Source organism: Falco peregrinus, chromosome 7, assembly GCF_023634155.1.
Source record: "Falco peregrinus isolate bFalPer1 chromosome 7, bFalPer1.pri, whole genome shotgun sequence".
NCBI lineage: Eukaryota > Metazoa > Chordata > Aves > Falconiformes > Falconidae > Falco > Falco peregrinus.
Genome location: NC_073727.1, coordinates 16,698,028 through 16,717,132, shown reverse-complemented (window position 1 = coordinate 16,717,132; position 19,105 = coordinate 16,698,028). Strand labels below are relative to the sequence as shown.

Below are 19,105 nucleotides of genomic sequence, written 5' to 3'. Positions count from 1 at the left end.
GTAAAACAGAAGGAGCTGTTATACCCTTTTACAAAAGAGGGACTAGTTCTTTGTTCTGCAGGAAAGGTGTGGGTTTGCAGAGGAAGGAAAAGGGCAGTGCCATTGCTGCTTGGATGTCCTTCATCTTTGCTAGTTTTGAGCAGTTCTCAGCCTCTCACTGGCTGAAAAAAAAACCCCAAAACAGCCCATGCATGGCACCTCTGTTGGAGAAATTCCTGTACTGAATTGGTTCTGTTGCAGGTTGTTGCAAAGGCAAGATCTTCATAGTATTTAGTCCTATTGGATTACACTAATTTGCTAAAACACAGATATCTAGTGCTGCTTAAAATGCCCTTGGAATGGCAGCCTGGCCTCAAGGAAGGCACAAGGCTTTTGTGGGAACTATAGAACACCTGAGGTGGCTCTAGACATCATTTCTGGGAAGTAAAAGCAAAATACAGGCACGGTGCCATAATTGCTTTAGGCTTCTCTGTCTATTACTTGTCTCTCTCATGTTTATATGTTGGTCTTCGAGGCAGGGATTGTGTTTGGCAATGTTTGAATGGATGCCGAGCAAGAGAATTTTCACTGGATTTGGGAAAGGAAAGAGATTAAGCATGTTGCAAAATGTGTGAAGTAATGATGTGGGTAACTTTTTTCTTATTCTAAATTCAGAGAAGAAAAATACAGAAAAATTGTGAACTCTCTCTCTGAAGTTCAGAACAGATGAAATGCTAGGTTTTAATATTTCAAAAAACACCTTAAACATTAAATAGTTACAAACTTTTCAAAAGTACTCCATATGAGATAATTTTTAGAAAAAGCACTAAATCTTTTAACATTAGAAATATAGCATTTTCATATTTTTACCATTTCAAAACCCATTTTCAGAATTGCTTAGCAGCTAAGACATTCATTGACAATGACACTTTCCCAGCAAACAAAATACCTTTTGAACAAACTGGAACTTAGAAAAGTAAACAAACAAACCAAAATATTCCTTTCTTGATAAATTTGCATTGACTGTGTTTCTGAAACTTGAGGAACACTCCTGGATACTGCAGTACAGCCTGTAATACTGTCCATAGACCTTTTCAGGAGTTCATTACAACTATTAGATTAGTTCAGGGTTAATGAAAATTCTCCAAAAGTCCAAAACGTTCAGGGTTTTGAGAGAAACAGTTTTGATCTCCAGCATTGTTTAATCCTTAAATGGTTCCTTTTTTAAATTATTAAAACCAAACATTTCAACTGAGCTGAACTCCAGGGACAGACAGTTCTTTTTTTTTTTTTTTTGTTACCGTTTTTTGTCTGGGTTTAGAATAAGAAAACCTAATTTCTGTTTACACCACTGCTTCCTTAAATACATCTCAAAGCAAAGTGGCTGCTCCCATTACACTTTCTACCACATCCATGGAGCAATCTTGGACCGAGCCTCTAGTCACACTCAGCTGCAAAGCAAGGTGGGAGATCTCACTTATGTTCCCCAGAAGCCCTCCAAGCTGTGGCAATGCTTTCATGAAACCTGTTTCTGAATTTCAAAGTCGTGACAGACATTAAGTTATCACATGTCCCTGGTAAAGGATTTGTGTCTGATCTGTAAACCATGGTCTGTCTTTCCCGGGAGAACTGTCCGTGCATGTATGTAATCACTTCTGTCACCTCCTCCTGGACAGACCAATTTGATCCCAAAGACCATCCTAATGCTCAATGCACAAAGGAGATTTTGCTTTGTGTGAGCGAGCACATAAGGGACAGAAGGAGTTGTATGGAGACCTACCCATCCTCCAAAAGGATGCACCAAAAGGGAGGTTGGGATATGCACATCAGGAATCCACAATGACAACTGTCAGTAGCTAAGATATGCTTAGTATTAGTGGCTGCTTTGAGTTATTTTTTTCACTTTCCTGCCTTTGCAGCTTCTTTGGCCGTTCTCTGTGGCCTCACGCATTCTTCTGTTGACTGCCGAGAAGACAGAGCCACCTTCATCAAATGTGATGTCCAAGTCACCGTGGGTTCCTACCACCAGAGAGGATATGTGTCTTACCTGTATGTCTGTGAGGACAGCCCACCTCAGCAGCACTGGAGGGACATCAACCCACCCCAGAGGCGTTTTGCTGGTCTCTTTGCCAGGTTGGTGCTTCTTCTCCTCAACAGCTGAGTGGGGCCCATCCGAGCAACACCCCCCCGAAGATATCTCACCTTTTGCAGAACTGGCCTCTGCCAAATGATGGACTGAAGAAGCATATTTCTAGTTCTTAGGTTGAAGCCAGCAGAGCGATTTAGCCTTGAGTCCACTAGGGAGCTCCGCTGGGTTGTGAAATTCTTTCCTTGTGTCTATCAAAGCAACACTAGTCCCCCCCTCCTTCCCTCCCGTCTTTTTAAAGGGTTTGAGAGACATCAGAAAATCCATCTCGTAAACAGCCTGCTTTGTTCCTTCTTAGGTTTTAATATTTATCTTCTGATCCAAAGCAACATCTGGTGGATGCCAATGGGGAAAAAGATTAGGCATTATGAGAAGCAGAAGGTTGTGTTTTTTTCTTCTTCTCTCCCCCTGCCCCCCCCCCCCTCGCCCCCCTTCCTTTCTCCAAGCAGTTTCGTGAGTAAAAAGTAGCAGGGAAAATCCAGCAGGTTGTGCAATATTTACTCAGCAAGGGTGCTCAGGCTTTGCAAATCCAAGGCCAAGTTGCCTAGGAGTATAAATTGGTACCATTGCTTTTAATGGAGCTGTGGGGATTTATACCTGCAGAGCACTTACTCCTAGGAGTAAGAGGGAGGTCTGAATTAAGGAATAAATGGATGAACAAAACTTTCTAAAGGACACTAAAGAAATAGAGAATTAGAATATCACTGCAATACATTGCCCATGATCTGCTGTACATGGTGAACCCCATTCCTGTCTGGTGGGTGATGCTGCAGTCCAGGTGTTTCAATGGAGTTGCAGAGATTTGGTACTCATCTTTATCTGGTCCTTATGTCACAGCTGGTGTTGTGAGTCACCAGAGGGAGTTCCAGATGCCCTGTGTTGAGAGAAGAAAACCAACTGGATTTACTGAACACAGGCAGCAGACACAAACGGCATTATGTTTTTAACTTATTTAAAAAAAAATAATTAAAAAGAAAGATCTACATAGTTACAGCATCTGCCTGGCAGACTGTAATTTCTTCCCGCACACCAGTTTTCTTAATTTGACCTGGCTTTCATAAGAAATAGACACCTTAAGAATGATGAAATTTTTGTCAGTTTTGAGAAAATCTGTCCTAGGGCAGAAAAAAATTATTTTCCTGTTGCGGGAGAGCAAGGCAGAATTGTGCCCTGAACTGTTTGCCAGCAGACTGCAGGCCAGAGCGCAGGAATCTGGCCAACTGACCTGTCCAAAGTCACATCGTGCATTGGTAATGTCCTGTGACATCCTAGGAGATGGGGAGGACAGTTTTCTTGGGGCAGACACGAGTAGGGAGTCTTAGAGAGGTAAAAAGAATTAATCTTGAAATTAAACTAATTTCATCAGTTCTATTGCTCCTGGAATGACTTCAGTGTTTCAGTACAAGAAACTTGTCTTGTCTTACTGAATCCTGTTTTTTTTTTTTTTTTTTTTTTTTGCTTTGTGTTTCCTGGGTATCAAAACGGTGCTCAGGTCTTTACTTGTAAAAAAGGTGTCTGCAATGTGTCTATTCCTATGATTGTTTTTCTGCTTGCTCCTTTTCTTGGTTTGAGCTGCTCCTTTGTAAGGAAAAGTAATGCGGTCCGTTCGCTGACTGTTTCCTTATTGTTTTTCGCTGTGGTTTTGTCCAATTTAATTGTGAATGTCCCAGAGACAGGGTTTATTATTCCTTCAGGGAATCCTATCAGGGAGATATTTCTGAACCAAATCAATCAACTTTTTCTTACCTAATGTTTTCCCACTCTTCCAGTGTCTTCAACCTCTTTGTTATTATCATTAGTTTTTCCCCTTGTGCTCAAGCTTGTCTAGTAGTTAGAAATTAAAACTTGGGTTGCTGAGGAATTTTCCAGAATACTGAGTTTTTTTAATGGTAAATCTATTTCTAAACTGGTTCTTGCTGAAGTGGAGCAGGGACAAAGAAGATTGATTTCAAGTGAGTTTCCTGATCTGAAAAAGCTAGGGAGAAGTAGAGGAAGAGGGAGTTTAAAGACATCCAAATTACGTGTTTCAGAACTTTGGAAAACTTTTTTGTTTAAATTTCAGTTCAGAAAAAATGTTTCATTTCCAAATATTAATAGAATTTGTAGAAAAGTATTAGAAAATTCAACTGTTCAAACTAGAAAATAACTGTTTGTGGAATTGCCAAAGTATTACACATGGATTACTGTAATCAATAACAGTAACTAATAATAACCAAAAAACGTATGAATTTGTATTCTGTGCAAACATTCAAGTGGTAAGACATCCATTCCAGGACGGGGACAAAACTACTTAAATCATTCCTGGCTTAACTGCACATCAAATCTCTCCTCTTCTTTCTTACTACTTCTACAGTGGTTTGAATAAAGCTTCTCCTAACCTATTCTGTACTATAACCTACACTTTGTGACTGTATAATGGCAAATGTGTATTACTTAGAAGGGGTGCAAGTCTTGCCATTAACCATTCTGGTACTAAGATGCGTCACTGAATTTCCTTTAATATATCACCCCTTTTTTTTCTTACATTTCATTTAAATGCTGCAGTTTGTTAACAGTTTTCCAGCATCAAGGTTTCAGGATGCAGTTACTAGGGGACAGGGAGGAACTGGCTCTTTGCCTATAAGCAAAGCTTGTTAAGTTTTGTAAAAAGATGTGAACAACTGCTCAAAGGTCCTAGTATTGACTTCAGTGCCTGGCAAGTTGGGCCTATGCCCTGCATCCAGCCCACAACAACCCCTTTCTGTCTTTAAAACAGTTGGTTATTTAAAAGACACAGCTTTTTCTTGTAGCATTAAAAAGAAGTTCTATGCAGTCTTGAAAGATAGCCCAGTCCATTGAATTATTGCACAGGACAAGAGCAGTTCTCAAAGTGTTGCTATCAAAAGCATGTGTAGTTCCCTACGGCTGGCTTTTGATTATTGATACAGCAGAGGGAAAGGTTCATTTAAATATAGCGATAAAAATTCACCGTTAAGAAGGTTCAGCTACTTGCAGAAGGCTTTTTTCCTGTTGTTTCTAATGTGGCTGCTGCCTTTAACACTTTAACCCTGAAGAAGGGCAACAAAACAAACACCCCCTAAATGCACTGTCAGAGCAGCTCTTTGTTTGCACAATGAGCTGCTATATCCAGCATGGTTTGGAAATTTCAGGTTCATTAAACCATTCTGATCATCACCCTCCTAACAAAGCTCTGAGTGTTGCCTTTCCAATTAGGTCAATTTTGGTAGAACTTAGGCTCCTGACTTTGGCACTTCAGAAAATCCTGTTAGATGGGGCTTTCCCGAGCCTGAAAACCTTTGAAAATCCTGGTCCTATCTATCTGGTCCTCTATTTTGTCGAGCAAATCACAGTATGAACTCTGTCCTTTCTTAGCCACTCAGAAAAGTGGTATAATTTCTGAGCTATGTTGGTGTTTGCTCTAACTCATCTCCTTTCTGCTCGCCTTCCCACAAGATGCAGATGTATTTCTGATGGTGGGATGGGGAGAGGAAGAAGAAGGAGCAATGGCTGAGGAAGGAATGAAAAGTGATATTGGATTACACCATTCTGATCCAAAGCCTGTAGAAGTAAATTTGGAAGTTTTCCCCTCATTTTGAGAGATGTTGGATCCCATAGCTCCCCATAATGAAATGCTACCAAAGTCAGCAGCAACTCCAAGGGAAAAAAAAATGTTTCCTCCCCACCACCTTTCCTGTTACTTCTTCCCCCTATGCAAGGGGAGGCTTTAGAGCAAATGTCTGTTAGTATAACTGGCACATATATCGAATCTGCTTAGTCTGGGCTGTTAAGTAACTTTAATTAATTTACTAAGTTAATGTTCCAGTGCTAGCAACAAAGCATCATTGCAATCAGCTGGGTAGCAGGAATTGGAACCCCTAAATGAGCTCATTTTTTCACAGTTGGAATTAGGGACCAGTTAGCCAGTTGTGTGGTTTTTCCAATTTCTCCCCTTGCCCTAGGGGAGTTGCAAGTTATTCATTCCCTATTGCTAAGTGTGAGTAAGATGGGGAGGGGGGAGACAGGAACAAACCCTACACCATGTAGGAGTCCATCTTTGATCCTAACACTGCTGATTCCCTAGCTGTTGTCTGCGCTTATCTTCCTGCCTTGGTCCTAGAGTCGTGTTTGCTACTATTTGTAATAGTTTGGGGAAGCAGAAAGGCATCACTGAGAGATATTTACTGCATGTATTTTCATCCCGAGTCTGTGCAGATAAAGGGGGGAAAAACAAATAAACAATAAAAGAATGGAAACAAAATTACAGAAATTTGCAAAGTTTGACAAATGGTGGCCAGGAGTTGCCACAAGCTAATGGCTTGCAATGATTAATAAGAGTAAAAATAATTGCATTTCATTAAGATTGATGACACCCCATTTAACCTCCCTTCTCGTTTCAGCCCTAAAGTGGAAAGAGATGAAGTTCTCATCTATAATAGCTCCTGTAACATTACCATGGAAACTGAGGCAGAGATGGAGTGTGAGGGAGCTAATCAGCCAATTACTGCCAAGATTACTGAGATATGGAAAAACTGGGGCCAGAACACTCAGGTATAATCAAATCTTTTTTACAGACTGATTCAAACAGCTTAAAATTAAATTTGTAATATTGTGTACATTTAAAGGGGGCAAAAAAAAAAACAATTTAGGCAGAGCAGCAGCAATATATAATATTAAATGCTTTCCAACTTTGAATAGCAGTTGTAATGCAGTGCAGCTGAATTAATGGTTAACTATGGTTAATCATGTATTTTATGAGACATAAATGAGCTTTACCTTATTTTCTGTGCAATGCAGGTGTTTTTTCAAACTCTCCCTTATTTATATAAATTCAAAGTCTGTCTTAAAAGTGTTATTTTCTGTTACTTGAAATCTTAGCCATGAGATACAGAGTTTCAGCTCACTGGCAGAGACTTAGCATTCAGCATTTGTGCAGCTCTGCTTATATTCGTTTTTTTCTCCTCTTCGGTATCTGAAGTAAAATGGGACAGTCCTCTCCGTGCTATGTGCGGGTATAGCAAGAAGAAAGACATATGTAAAGAGTTCATGACAAAAAATTATGACTCTGAATTAACATGATTGTAGGGCTCTATATCTAAAAAGGTAAACGTAAAATGTCCTTTTAAAGTCCACGTGGTGTTGCAGAGTTTCTGGGGGCTTGAGCTAAATACTGGGTTGTGCCACCTGTGAGAAGAAATTCAGAGGGGCTGGATATTTGGAGAACATCAAATATCCCTTTGTCACTCACCTTTCCTAAATGAGCAGCTCCTGAGAAGTGGTGGGGACCTACCATGTACAGGGCAGAGCAAGTGGGAAGAGTTCCTCACCTGACTTACGGTAAAAAACCAAATGCTGTTTTTTAATCTATTAAATCAAATTATCATGCAGTCTTCTTGGTACAGTTGAAACCTAGAGAAATGAAGTTTGTTTGCTTAGCGTTGGTGTTAAATCTACCATGGTCATTTTTAACTCTGTAATGACGTTTCCTTTACTCCCCCATCCCACCCCAAAAGTGGCTGCAGTGTCCTGGCAAAGTAATCTCGGCGTGTTTCCAGTATCGGATTCTAGATCTTTTACTAAGAACCTCTGACTGTTTGCCTTACCTTACATGTATGGTACTATTGCAGCTGGGTATCCCAAAATACAATTGCTTGCCTTCATTCTGTTAAGTCTGTCTTGATCTGTGAAGGAATGTCACGTGTAGCCCTTTACCTATTCGTGTTGATCTGCCAGTCAGCCTTGCTAGTCACGCTACCAGAAACGTGCCCAGCTAAGGAGAAAACCAAGCCCCAAAACTTGCTAGTTGACAACTGCAGGAGGACAGCAAAGGGAAGTGCTCAGGCAAGTATCAGATCAATTGGTAACTGCTCCTTCCTATTCATATTTTCCTTCCTGAATGTGATAAGGGCATCTCTACAGCCCCAGAGCCTGGGCTGCAGCGTGTAGGAGGTATTACCTGCTGTTGGCTGTGATCTGAACAGCTCAGCTGTGTCACAGGTCCTGTAGTCTCAGTAACAAGATGATGACGGGTTGTCTTTGACTCAGGTAGGAGCAAGAATAGGAAGAAGTGGTGAGGTTTGGCCCTACTATGGTTTTTCTGCTCAGAGTGGGGAAAATCACGGAAGTCCTAAGTGTTCTGAATGATTAAATTCATTCAGGGAGAGCAGGACAAAACTAGCCGTGCTTTTAGATCTGGGATTTGTGGCTGCTTAATGAACCCAGAGGGCCTTTGGAATCATTTTATCCCTCTTCCCAAAACTGGTCTGGGTGAGCAGAGGTGGATGGGTGGGGAGTTCAGATAAATGGTTTCAATTTTGGTCCCTTTCCAGCTGACAGCATCCTGTTAAGATTTATGACCTGGTGCAGCATATACATGCTTCACTGTAGAGATTTAAATCATGTCATGTGAACTGGCCTTACCTTTCCAGTGGAAATAATGGTCCCCAGGTTCAGCACTAAGCGGTGAAATGCATTAATAGCACCACGTGCCTTAGGATAATGGTGCTATTAGCAGGCAGCACCACTCTGTGTACCAAGTAATGGGGCTGCATCTCTTTATAATAACATCTGGCACATCTATTGAACTCTCATGCAAGGATCTCAAAGTGCTTCGTAAAAAACGGGCCTGATCCGTAGCTGTTCTCAGCATACCTACACTGCTCAGTGCTTTGTTTTCTACTTACTCTTTTGCTTACTCTCTTCTGAAGGATGCCCAGGCAGGCTGATAACTTAGCAGTGTCTTAGCACAGCTGAGCTTTGTGGGAGGGTTGCGGCAGAGATGATTAGATGATGATGGAGCAGAATTAGCTCCAGGATGGCACTGGAAGTAAAAAGAATTGTTGCAGAAAGGCTGACAGACGCTTATATTATCAAGAGCATGGAATGAATGGGCATTGGCAAGAAGAGAGAACAACCTCTGTTCAGAGCAGAAAATATTTTTTTTTAAAAAAAAGTTTGGTTCTGGGAACTTGAGTCTAAGGGATACAGACATTAGGGTAAGGTCCTTTTTATTTCAGTCATTTTAAGACACCTAATAAGACCTGCCTGTAATTCTAGAAATAATAAGAAAGACATGAATGTGATTAGTTGGGATTTGGTAGGCTGGAAATGAGGTGAACGTAGACTGTGAATGTGACAAGGTTTGGCAGCAATCTCCTGGTGGGAGAACGCTGGGCAGGAAGATCCAGAGATGCCTGGGGAGGAGCGTGGTGGGTGCATGAGGGTGGCTGGGTGCCATGATATCCCCAGTAGCAGGGAACCAAACCAGATGTGACCTGGCAGCATCGAAGAGAAATCCATGCATAAGGATCCTGGTGTACAGTGAGTGGCAGAGGCATGTCCATTGGCTTGATCTGCCTTTGACCAGCACGGGCATTGCAGTGAATGGAAATAGGCCATTTTTCTCTTACCTGACTCTGCAGAACAGTATCCAGACAGTGAATTCACCCTGGATCTGCCAGCTTTACTAAAACTTGTATTAAATGGCTGTTGTAACTCATCCAGGAATCTGACCTTAGCCATGCTTGTTGGGTTTTGAATAACAACATGTTGCCAGATCAATTCTCCCATTTTTCTGGTCACATCCAGAGGGTATTATATGCATTCCTATAGTGTTCCCCCAACGCCTGTTTGAATTGCAAGTGTATATGTGCGCCAAAGATGCCAAAGAGATTAACAAATGCTGCAAATGTTCTTCCTCGGTGCATTAGAGGTGGTTGTCCTTTGAACTTCTTTTACTGTCTTAGATACGCAGAAACTCCAATTACTAGAGGATCATTGTACGTAGATAGAAATTCTTCACAGATGCAATTCCCCCGCCCCATTTCTTTAACTCCCATTTTCCCCTGCTAATTTTCATTAAAATAGATCTTTATATGTATTTAAGAAATTAGCTCTAGGTACCTTAATTTTTGGATGATCTGCATGAGATGGCTAAGCTTAATTCTGCAGGGAAGAGAGTTCTTCTACCTTTGATTTCAATATAACTTTGCTGAAAAATTGGGCTGTAGCTATCATAAAAAATTAGAATGTTATTTTTGAAAATGCTGTCTGTTTTGTTCATGTTGTACATGTTGTTCCCTTGAGTCAGGTACTTGAATTTGCTGTCTAGGTTGAATCCCTCTGAATATTTGTGGGCAGAATCCTCAGGAAAACAGCTGTATTTTCTGGTAGGTGATGCAATATCCATCACTTAAGTTTTGTCCCTTCAAAGCTGATCTCCGAGTTGTTGCTTGCATGGTTACAATCTGAGCTGGGCTCAGCTCTGAATCTAGAGGACCTCCAAGATTTCGGGGAGTTTCAAGTTGCTGGCTGGAGATCCGTGAGTTGCATGGCAGACTTAATGAAATTTAAGTTCACCAGCTTGGACTTTACCTGGGGACTGGTCTGTCCCACCACCCCCAGAGAATAGCTTTTATACTTTTCTTCATAAACTGATTTAGGCCCTTGCCTCACTTTCTGTTTGAAGTATTTTATCCCCTATGACTTAATTAGGTTGTGCAAAGTAAGCAGGAGGCCTCTGCCCCACTGTTGCATTCAGCATCATCAGTGTTTGTAACTTGCTTCTTTATTATCTAAGGAAGAGTTGCAGAATAATTTTTATATTGGTACATAATGAAGTTTAGCCTACTTAAAGGAGAGGGGGAAAAGAAAACAACCCATAACTGCCCCCCCACCCCAGCACTGATTGTATATCCCACAGGACTTAATTAGTTCACAGTTTCATGATACTCTGGATAATGGGAAGATATGAATTAAATAATAAAAGGGAAAAGTTCTAATGCTCACTCAGTACCTGTCCACTTCCACCTTGGTTGCATAATGAGATGTCAGCTACCGTGACACTGATGAGACATGTAAACCATGCTGATAACACACGTAAAGGATGCTCATGGGAAGGTTTGACCAGGCTTGGATGTCTCTGAACCCATTATGCTTAGTGAGCCTTCAGATTATTATTCCGGACCACTGGACCAGACCTAATCATCATGCAAGCATGCTGTTTGAGCAGTGCTTCCCTGCTCTGGCTCCCCCTCCTCCCCTGGCCCAGATGGGTGATATAATGTTTGTCGGAGGGCAGATGCCGCGTACATTAAGTCAGTCATAGGGAAGCTGAACTGGTATACTAGTGAATTCTCTACAACCCAACCCTCGAGGGGTCCCTATTAAGAAATAGAAGGCTAATAAAAAATAACTTGCTAGATAAAAATGCCATCCTGGATTATGGCTCTGCCTGGGTATGCTGTGCTGCCTTTAGTTTGTTTTTAAATAGGGCATTAAAGGAAGGTCCTGAGATTTAAGAAGTGGCTTAGAGTATTGAGGATCTGTAAATTCTTGGCTTGGTGATTGATACCAGGATAACTGCTTTGTTCACTTCTCAGCACAAAAAAAAAAAAAAAGAGAGAGAGAGAAAAATAAAACCACAAAAGGCTGTGTCTGAGAGATGCAGTCACCTAAGATACCCTGGCTGTTCAGCTTCCACTTAATGTAATCAGAACTAGCTCTCCAAATCCCTTGCATTCCACTGCAGATCTTAGAATCACTCCTTTCTTTCTTTTTTTGGGCCCTTGTTTTCCCCATTTACCATCACCCTGGATGCTGCATTATTTGAAGGGAAGGAAGGAGATGAGATCATTTTGCCCGTTGGAGATATACTTTATAAAGGTGGCAAATCCTAGGCAGCTTTCTGGGAAGCATAAAAGGTTCTCCGGAAACACGGAGCACTCTGAACGTAAAGGGCTCTTACTTTGTTATTGACAGCAGGACTGATGCCAAACCTCTCAACCATGTTGTCCATCTGTGAGGGACACAAGTGATGGGAGGTGACTCTGCTTGGCAGGTCCAGCAGGCTCTTTGCACTCTGCATAGTAGATGCCCGATGCTCTTTTACTCTTGTTTTAGTGCCATCCTCATGTTGAGTGGATGTTTGATGGGTGCATTTTTAAGGGTGATAGGGTCATAATTGGTTGTGCCTACATGCAGACAAGTGAGGGCTTCCAGTCCGTGGTCAGATAGGTTTATAAGTATCTTCTGTTTAAAAAAACCCCAATGAAATAACAAAATCCAGTAATTTTAGCAGGGTACCAGTGCCTAAGGATGAAGGTGTGGGGTATTGTCTTTCAAGCTTCTTTGCCTTCAGAGCCCTGGCACACTCTAATATCTACACTGTCTCCCTTTGGTGCCCTTTGGCCATCTATTTCCACCTGCCCTCCATCTCCTGTACTGTCCTTTTTTTTCCTTGAGCACCAAACAACACCAGAAAGGGCAAAGAAATCCTTTCTCTGCCTTCTCCAGTGCTCTCCTTTGCTGGAATGCCTATGAGGGCAACAGCTACACCAGTCTGAGAGTGGTTAAGCAGGATAGGGATGAGACATGCTGCCTGTGAGGGTGGATGCATCTGGGTCTGAGCAGGAGCCCACAAATGAGTCCTGGAACCGTGTGCTAGCAGAGTTGGAGCACTTGGGTTTGTGCTTCCTCTACCTCGATGCAAGGGAAGCGGTGCTGCCTGCCCTGCGTTACTGTTTTGGGGAGATGGATGCTAAAGGGTGCTTCAAAAGTGGCCTTTCCTCTTCACCCTCCTTACCTTAATACAGAAAAGTTTACACTGGAAGCAACAGAGCAGATTCCATCTTGATACATAGTTTTTTTGTAGGGGTTAATAAATCAGCTCCCCTTTTCTCAACTGGAGGGAGAATTATAGTAAGATAGGATATTTCATTCCTGTGTATCCCTTTAGATGCTTTAAAACACCAGATACCTTTATTTGGCCATAAGGGGTCACATCTTGCAGAGGCTGGGGAATCATTTCCTTTGACTCTAGCTTATTAGGGAGGATCCTGATAGTACCTGACATCATGGTGTCTTGGGCTTTGATCAGGGCTCCTGGATGCCTTGGCAGCACAAATAGCCAAAAATAACCATGTCACACAAGATGGGATGTCAGGAGTAAGGCTAGATGAAATTCTTCTAAACTATTGTGTGTATGTTTTTCATAAATATTCACTTTCAACAGCCCAGCAAGCCCACCCTTGCATCTCCATGTTCCCTGTTTTCTTACCCTGCTAGCTTGGTCACAGTGTTATTTTCAGAAGGGGGTAGGGAAGGCAACAAAACCAACCGAGATTTGCAAGCCTCACAGAAAGGAAGTGGGGGAGTCCATAATAATATAATAAAAAGAAAACCAGAACTCCAGTCTTGGGGTGCGGATGCTATCGGAGCAGAGAGGTACCATCTGCGAGGTTGTTAAGATGTAGAGAACCAAGATGGCCTCCACAGTAACCACAGGCAATGTGAAGAGATAAATGGTTGACCCGAGCCCGTGTCAGGCTAGGATTGATGCCACTATCAGCCCTAGTGCCTTTGCAATGATTTTTTAAAAAATCTCTGATAGAGTGTGTTATCTAGTTACTGGCACGAGGGCAATGGCCTGGAGGCAGTGAGGAGGAGGGGGGAGGAAGAAGGAGAGGAGGAGGGAGAGAAAGAAAAAATGGTCATTCCAGGAGGACAATCTCTGTTGGACTAAATGAGAAAATAAGGACCTTGCTCTGAAAGGGGATGGTAAATAAATAAATAATAATAAAAAGTGGCTGCTAGGTGTGTGAGAAAAGGATAAGCAAAATTGCTTCTCTTTCTTTCTCTGTGTTGTTGTGTGGTGTGGTTTGTTTTTTTTTTTTTTTTATTTTTTTTTTTAATGGGATCGGCCTTGGGGCTGCAATAGGAAATTTAGAAGAAGTGCTTGTGGTGTGGGATTTTTTCCTTTTACTTTAATTTTTTGCTTCCTGATTTGAGGCTTAACTCTTTCATCTCCTGCTGTCAGATCAAAAATGAAGGACTGAACAGCCCCTTGTTTTTTGTTGGTTTGGGGTTTTTTGTGTGTGTGTGTGTGTGTGTGTGTGGTTCTTTTTTTTTTTTCTCCCAATCTCGCCATTTTATTAGTATCTCTGAGGAGATTGCTTCCAAAATTATACATGCCTTTTCAGGTAGCCCTCTTCTCTCCATCACTCATACTGCTGCACTAGAGGCACATTGGAAGCTACCCCCAGGGTGGGATTCGGTTACCCCCGAGGTGGGATGCCATTATTCCCACGATGGGATGCCAGTCCCCTGTAACCCACAGCACATCACAGCCTTTCCACTTGCATTTAAACACACCCATGTGAAATCAGAATAGAGCATGGCTCAGTTTAATGAGAACTGTTTTCCTTCTTCTCCCTCCATTTATTCCTGCTCCCCACCCTTAAGAGAAACACAGATTCAGAGTGAAAAGTGTTGTTTTGGAGATGTTCCTCCAGGGGAGAGAAAGCAAATCTTTCCCTTCCTGCATAAAGGGAAGGCTCGAATTAAGGTCAGGAGGGTGTGGGGAAGCCTTCCTGAGGGACTGTAGGCACGTTTTCTCTCCACTTGCTTCTAGGCTCTTGTACAGAGTCTTGCTGCCACTTTCCTGTTTAATTATGACAGAAACTCTAATTGACGACTTCAACATTTAGGCAGTTTTGGGGGCAGGGGGGAGCATTCTGCTGTTGAAAGCATGGCTATGGTTCTCTGTTCATGGCACTCGCTCTCCATTTGGGGGAAGGGGCTTGGGAGCGTTTGATGCCTGGGTTTGTGCTGGGGTGCACGGCCTTGGCCTCTGTTTGAAGCCCGAAGGAAGCCTTCTCCATCACCCCATCTCAAATTCAACTGGAAAAGGGCTGGGCCCCTTGGAAACAGTCATTGCCCAGACTTGTTCTGCATTGGAGCGTGGCTTTGATGTAGGTGAAGGTCTTGCCCACCCTCCGTAGGTGTGATGTGGGCTGAAGATCCTTTCAGACACTTGCACCACTAGCTTGGGGCTCTGTGTCACCATATGACTTCATGTCCTCTCCCCAGTCCTGAACAGAGCAGTACCGGGGACTTGATGCTCCGCACAGGAGTTTTCTGTGTAACAGAGGTACTGGCTGACCTACAACCACTTCCCAAATGTTTCTGGGGCCTGGTTCATCACCCAGCAAGGTCTGGGCATGTGGTCACCTTGTTTTGAAAGCTGGGAGATGTTTATAGCACAGACTTGGACAGAGTGGGACCATCGGCAGGGCCCTTGATTTAACTGGACCATGAATGGAGATGCTGTCTTCATGCTCTTCAAGCACCACCAAAAGCATGTGGCCAAGGCTGAGGACTGGGTTACACCATGGTGTTGGAGGCAGCTCCAGGTCTTAAACAATGAAATGCCAGATCTGGAGGTGAGCGTGTTTCCTTTAGACTCAAGCAATAATCAGAGCCATTTTGCTTTATTTTTATGTTTTCTTGGTGTTTTGTTTTAGGCTCCTAAATCCACACTAAGGCCCTGATTGACAGATGAATGCCCAGTTCTGAGCAAATTTTAAACCTTCCCCTCAATGGCCTTGTTTCCTCATCCACATGAAAATTCATTTGCTTTAATCTTCCAAAATGCTGAGCCTACATGTGTGTTGGTATGTGTCAAGTGCCCTGGTGGCTCCATGTTCCTGCAAGTGACTCCTAACTGTTGGCAATTTATTCACAGACATTTATGCAGGAAAAAGACTTACTGGATGAATAAAAAGCCATTGACTTCTCAGGGACATTTACTCATTTAGATGAGCACTGGCTGGATATGGGTCAGTAACTCCGATGGGTTCATTATCATTAGTCGTGGCTTGCAGAGGAAGCAGGATCTCCTTTTTCTGTTTCTACAATGTTTCTGCTAGGCTGTAGACCATACCTGAATCTGGTGCCTCTGTCATTTATGGCATCTGGTGAGTGGTAGGTGCTGGATTAGGCCACTTCTATAGGGACATAGCTCTAAAAAGCTGAGTTCGGTACATGGCCTGTTCTCTAGCCATGAGTGCAGGATCAGGCTTCCCATCTGATCCACAAGAAGTGAGAAGCAGCCTGGGATAGAGTGTGTATGGTGGGGGCAAGCTGGGTTTTGCTTACTTTAGGAAAAAAGTTGGTAAATCCTGAGGATAACAAAAACCTGAAAAGCTTGATCTCCTAGTAAGCTGGTGGTATTGATAGAAAATCTTGTATTGTGATTTCTTCTGTGTACAGGCTTCAGAGTAAGAGTAGAGTAAGGATGAGCAGTATTTGTTGTGGTGTTTTTTCTTTTTTAAGGTTTGATTTTATTTTCTGGTTTTGTTACTGTTGGTGTTATCGCAAGGTTTTTCGTAGACTCAGCAATGTCAACTAAGTGTACAGTTAGAGGACAGATGAACTGCTGTACTATTTCAGTTCTGAGAGTGTTTATTAAAAACTTACCAAAATAATTGCTGTAGCAGGAGGAAAAACCAGCACGTTCAATCGCTCTGCCACAATTAATCTGCTGGAACCTTCCTTCTGTCTTTAAGGAAAGGGTTAATTTTATGTGACTGCTAGTAAAAACAAGCTGTTTTCATGATGAGTCTGTAATAGCTGGCTGATAGACTGACTTAACAACTGCTTGCTAAACACTGGGTAGGTTCCCCTGATTGGCAGCTCTGTAAGTGGAAGCCCCTCGTGTCCAATCTGTCCCTGTGAATAGCTGCAGAGCAAAGGACTTCATTAAGGGATCGTAAGGCTACCTCGTAAAAGCTAGCAAATAATTATGACAGCAATGAGAAGGAGTGGAGGGGACTGAGCGCTCTGTGGTCTCTGTGAAGAAAAGCAGACATCCCAGGGCAGGGGAGCATCAGGTGAAGTGGATGTTATAAACACTTTCCTGTGAATGCTGCATCTTCTCAATAAAGCCTTGGTTTAGCCCGTCTACAGCTCTAACAAAATATTCCCAGTTAACTTCATGGGTGGTGCAGGGCTGGGAGCTGTTAGCTCATACTCAGTTAAATTTCAAATGTCAGAGCTCATTAACGGTGATTGTAGCCAAAGACAGTTTGTGAGAAGCTCAGTAAATTTCACTTCCTCAAATGAAATTCAGGAAAGAGATTGCCATTTTGCTTATTGATTTATTTTCCTGCTTTCACACATCTTTGAGGCTTTGATAGTGATCAAGGGTCAGGTTCAGCTTCACCCACTTAGGGATTATGGTTCTCCCTCATTCACACAGACCCGCTTGCTCTTTCATTCTCACATTCTCATTTATTTACCTTTTTTCTTCCTGCCCTAATCTGTGTTTGGTGAGTGGAAGATGCAAGTTTTTGCTTTCAGCGTTGGGAAGAACTTTTCCCTGAGCTCACCAGCAAGCCCATGTGGGCACGCACAGCAACGCAGCATGGCTTCAGGTGTTCAGAACTGACCTGGGAAAAGATCGGTAGAGAGTCATGAGGTAATTCTGGATTAATTGTAGGGATGACTCACCCAAGGTACGTCTGTCTAAGCTTTCCTGTTCCTGGGACTTGGCTCTTTGTTGTCCTGAACAATTCTATGCCAAATGAATTGGTGCAGAAGAAGCTGGGCAGTTGGTGTTGCTCTGTAACCCCTTTTTGGGAGTCCTACTAGAGTCAGCACAGGGGTTAGTCAGGGGATGGAACCACTGGAGGTAAAAATGTGGCTTCAAAGCTGAGATGGTGCAGGCAATGCTACAGAAATTGAGATTTTCCATGAAGGAAGGGCTGCAGTCACTGGCCACCAGTATGGCCCCAAGCCAGTGTTCATTTTCAGGTCTGGAAGAAGCAGTTTCTGGATTACCAGGTACCCGAGGGACTTGAAGGCAGGTACCACGGGGTAACAGTTTCGGATAATTTTCTCCAGGTGGTGATAGCTAGTGTTGGCTAGGGCTTTTTTAGGTTTGCACCTGTATGCAAATCCTCATTTGGGTTTGTACTGTGGTATGGTGCCCATCTCTCCTCAAAATCAAATCTGCCTTTGGAAAACACTGCTAGGCACCCGTCTGCATCCTTAACCACTTGGATGTATTCAGATGCCAGGGCAAGGATGTGCCAGCAAGGGTCCTTGGGTAAGGGGACCCCGGATTTTATGTCCCCAAACAGCTAACAGGCAGACAAATGTGTGTGTGGGAGGGCAGACGGCAAAAGCCATGGAGTGTACATTATTTTGGGGGATCTGCATTCCCAACAAAGATGAGCTATTACAGCCTTCCAAGACAGAGGGGTGGCTTTATAGTTCAAACAGCAGCAGTTCGTGCTTTCAACTCAAAGGCCTCTCAGTTCAGAGGGCAGCATCTTGGTCAAGAGGTTCTCTCTCACGCTAGTCTCTTATCTTTTTGTCTGATTTAAATGAAGTTTGGGCTAAAAGCTCTTGAAATTACAAGAGTGGTTACTGTCCCATAACGTGTGTGATGCTGCTATTCAGCGGAGGCATACTCGTTCATGGCACAGCAGTTCAGTACAAAGTGCACTAAATTAACTTCAGCTGCCTTCTGGCTTATGTTGCGGTGCTGTCTGCACCCCTGCTGAAATTGCCTCTCGTGTGTCACTGTGAGCTCAAACTACTGGAAAAAAAAAAAAAAAGAAAAGGAAAGAAAATTAAATAGATGGAAGCACTGTTTCATTGGGAACCAGTTCTAATTTTAGCTATATAAAATAAATGTATTAAAGTGTACATATCTGTTGTAGACGTATCCTCATTTGGAAAGTGTCTTGCGTCAGGAATGTTCTCTTGTGTTTGTGCAGCAACTTGCACAGTAGTTTCTGAGGCTTTATCTGGATTCATTGCAATTAAACAGGTACTCTTGACTGCAGGGAAATAGCATGGGTGCTCCCAGCCTTATAAATGCCACTTAATGCTCAGATTCCCATTAGGACTTGGTAAACTCAGCTCAAGGTGGCAGTGCAAAGGTAACCTTTGCTAAGAGGTGACATCTTCCTGGCCATCGTAACCCAGTGTTACCCTATTGCTTATGTGACCTTTTCTGTAAGAGTCCCATCTTCACCTTTTTACCTTTCTGGCAGATAAGTGTTTTTGATGATGACAATAAAGATACCACAAAGCACTTTTATTCTTGGTTGCCCCATCTGGGCTGTGCGTTTGATCCGAACGGCCGGCGTTCCAGTCAGATTGCACTATCAGATGGAGCTGGCTCTATTTCCTGCA

General features: G+C 42.7%; 1 protein-coding gene across 2 annotated transcripts in view; it reads left to right on the top strand.

The window, feature by feature from the left end:
* The window catches only part of PKHD1 (PKHD1 ciliary IPT domain containing fibrocystin/polyductin), a 279,722-nt gene that overhangs the window by 61,715 nt on the left and 198,902 nt on the right, over nucleotides 1-19,105 (top strand). For both annotated transcript variants that reach the window (XM_027789196.2, XM_027789199.2), the window contains exons 35-36: nucleotides 1,899-2,112; nucleotides 6,523-6,673. In XM_027789196.2, coding sequence (XP_027644997.2) covers nucleotides 1,899-2,112; nucleotides 6,523-6,673 — 365 coding nt within the window. The remainder of the gene's footprint in view (nucleotides 1-1,898; nucleotides 2,113-6,522; nucleotides 6,674-19,105) is intronic.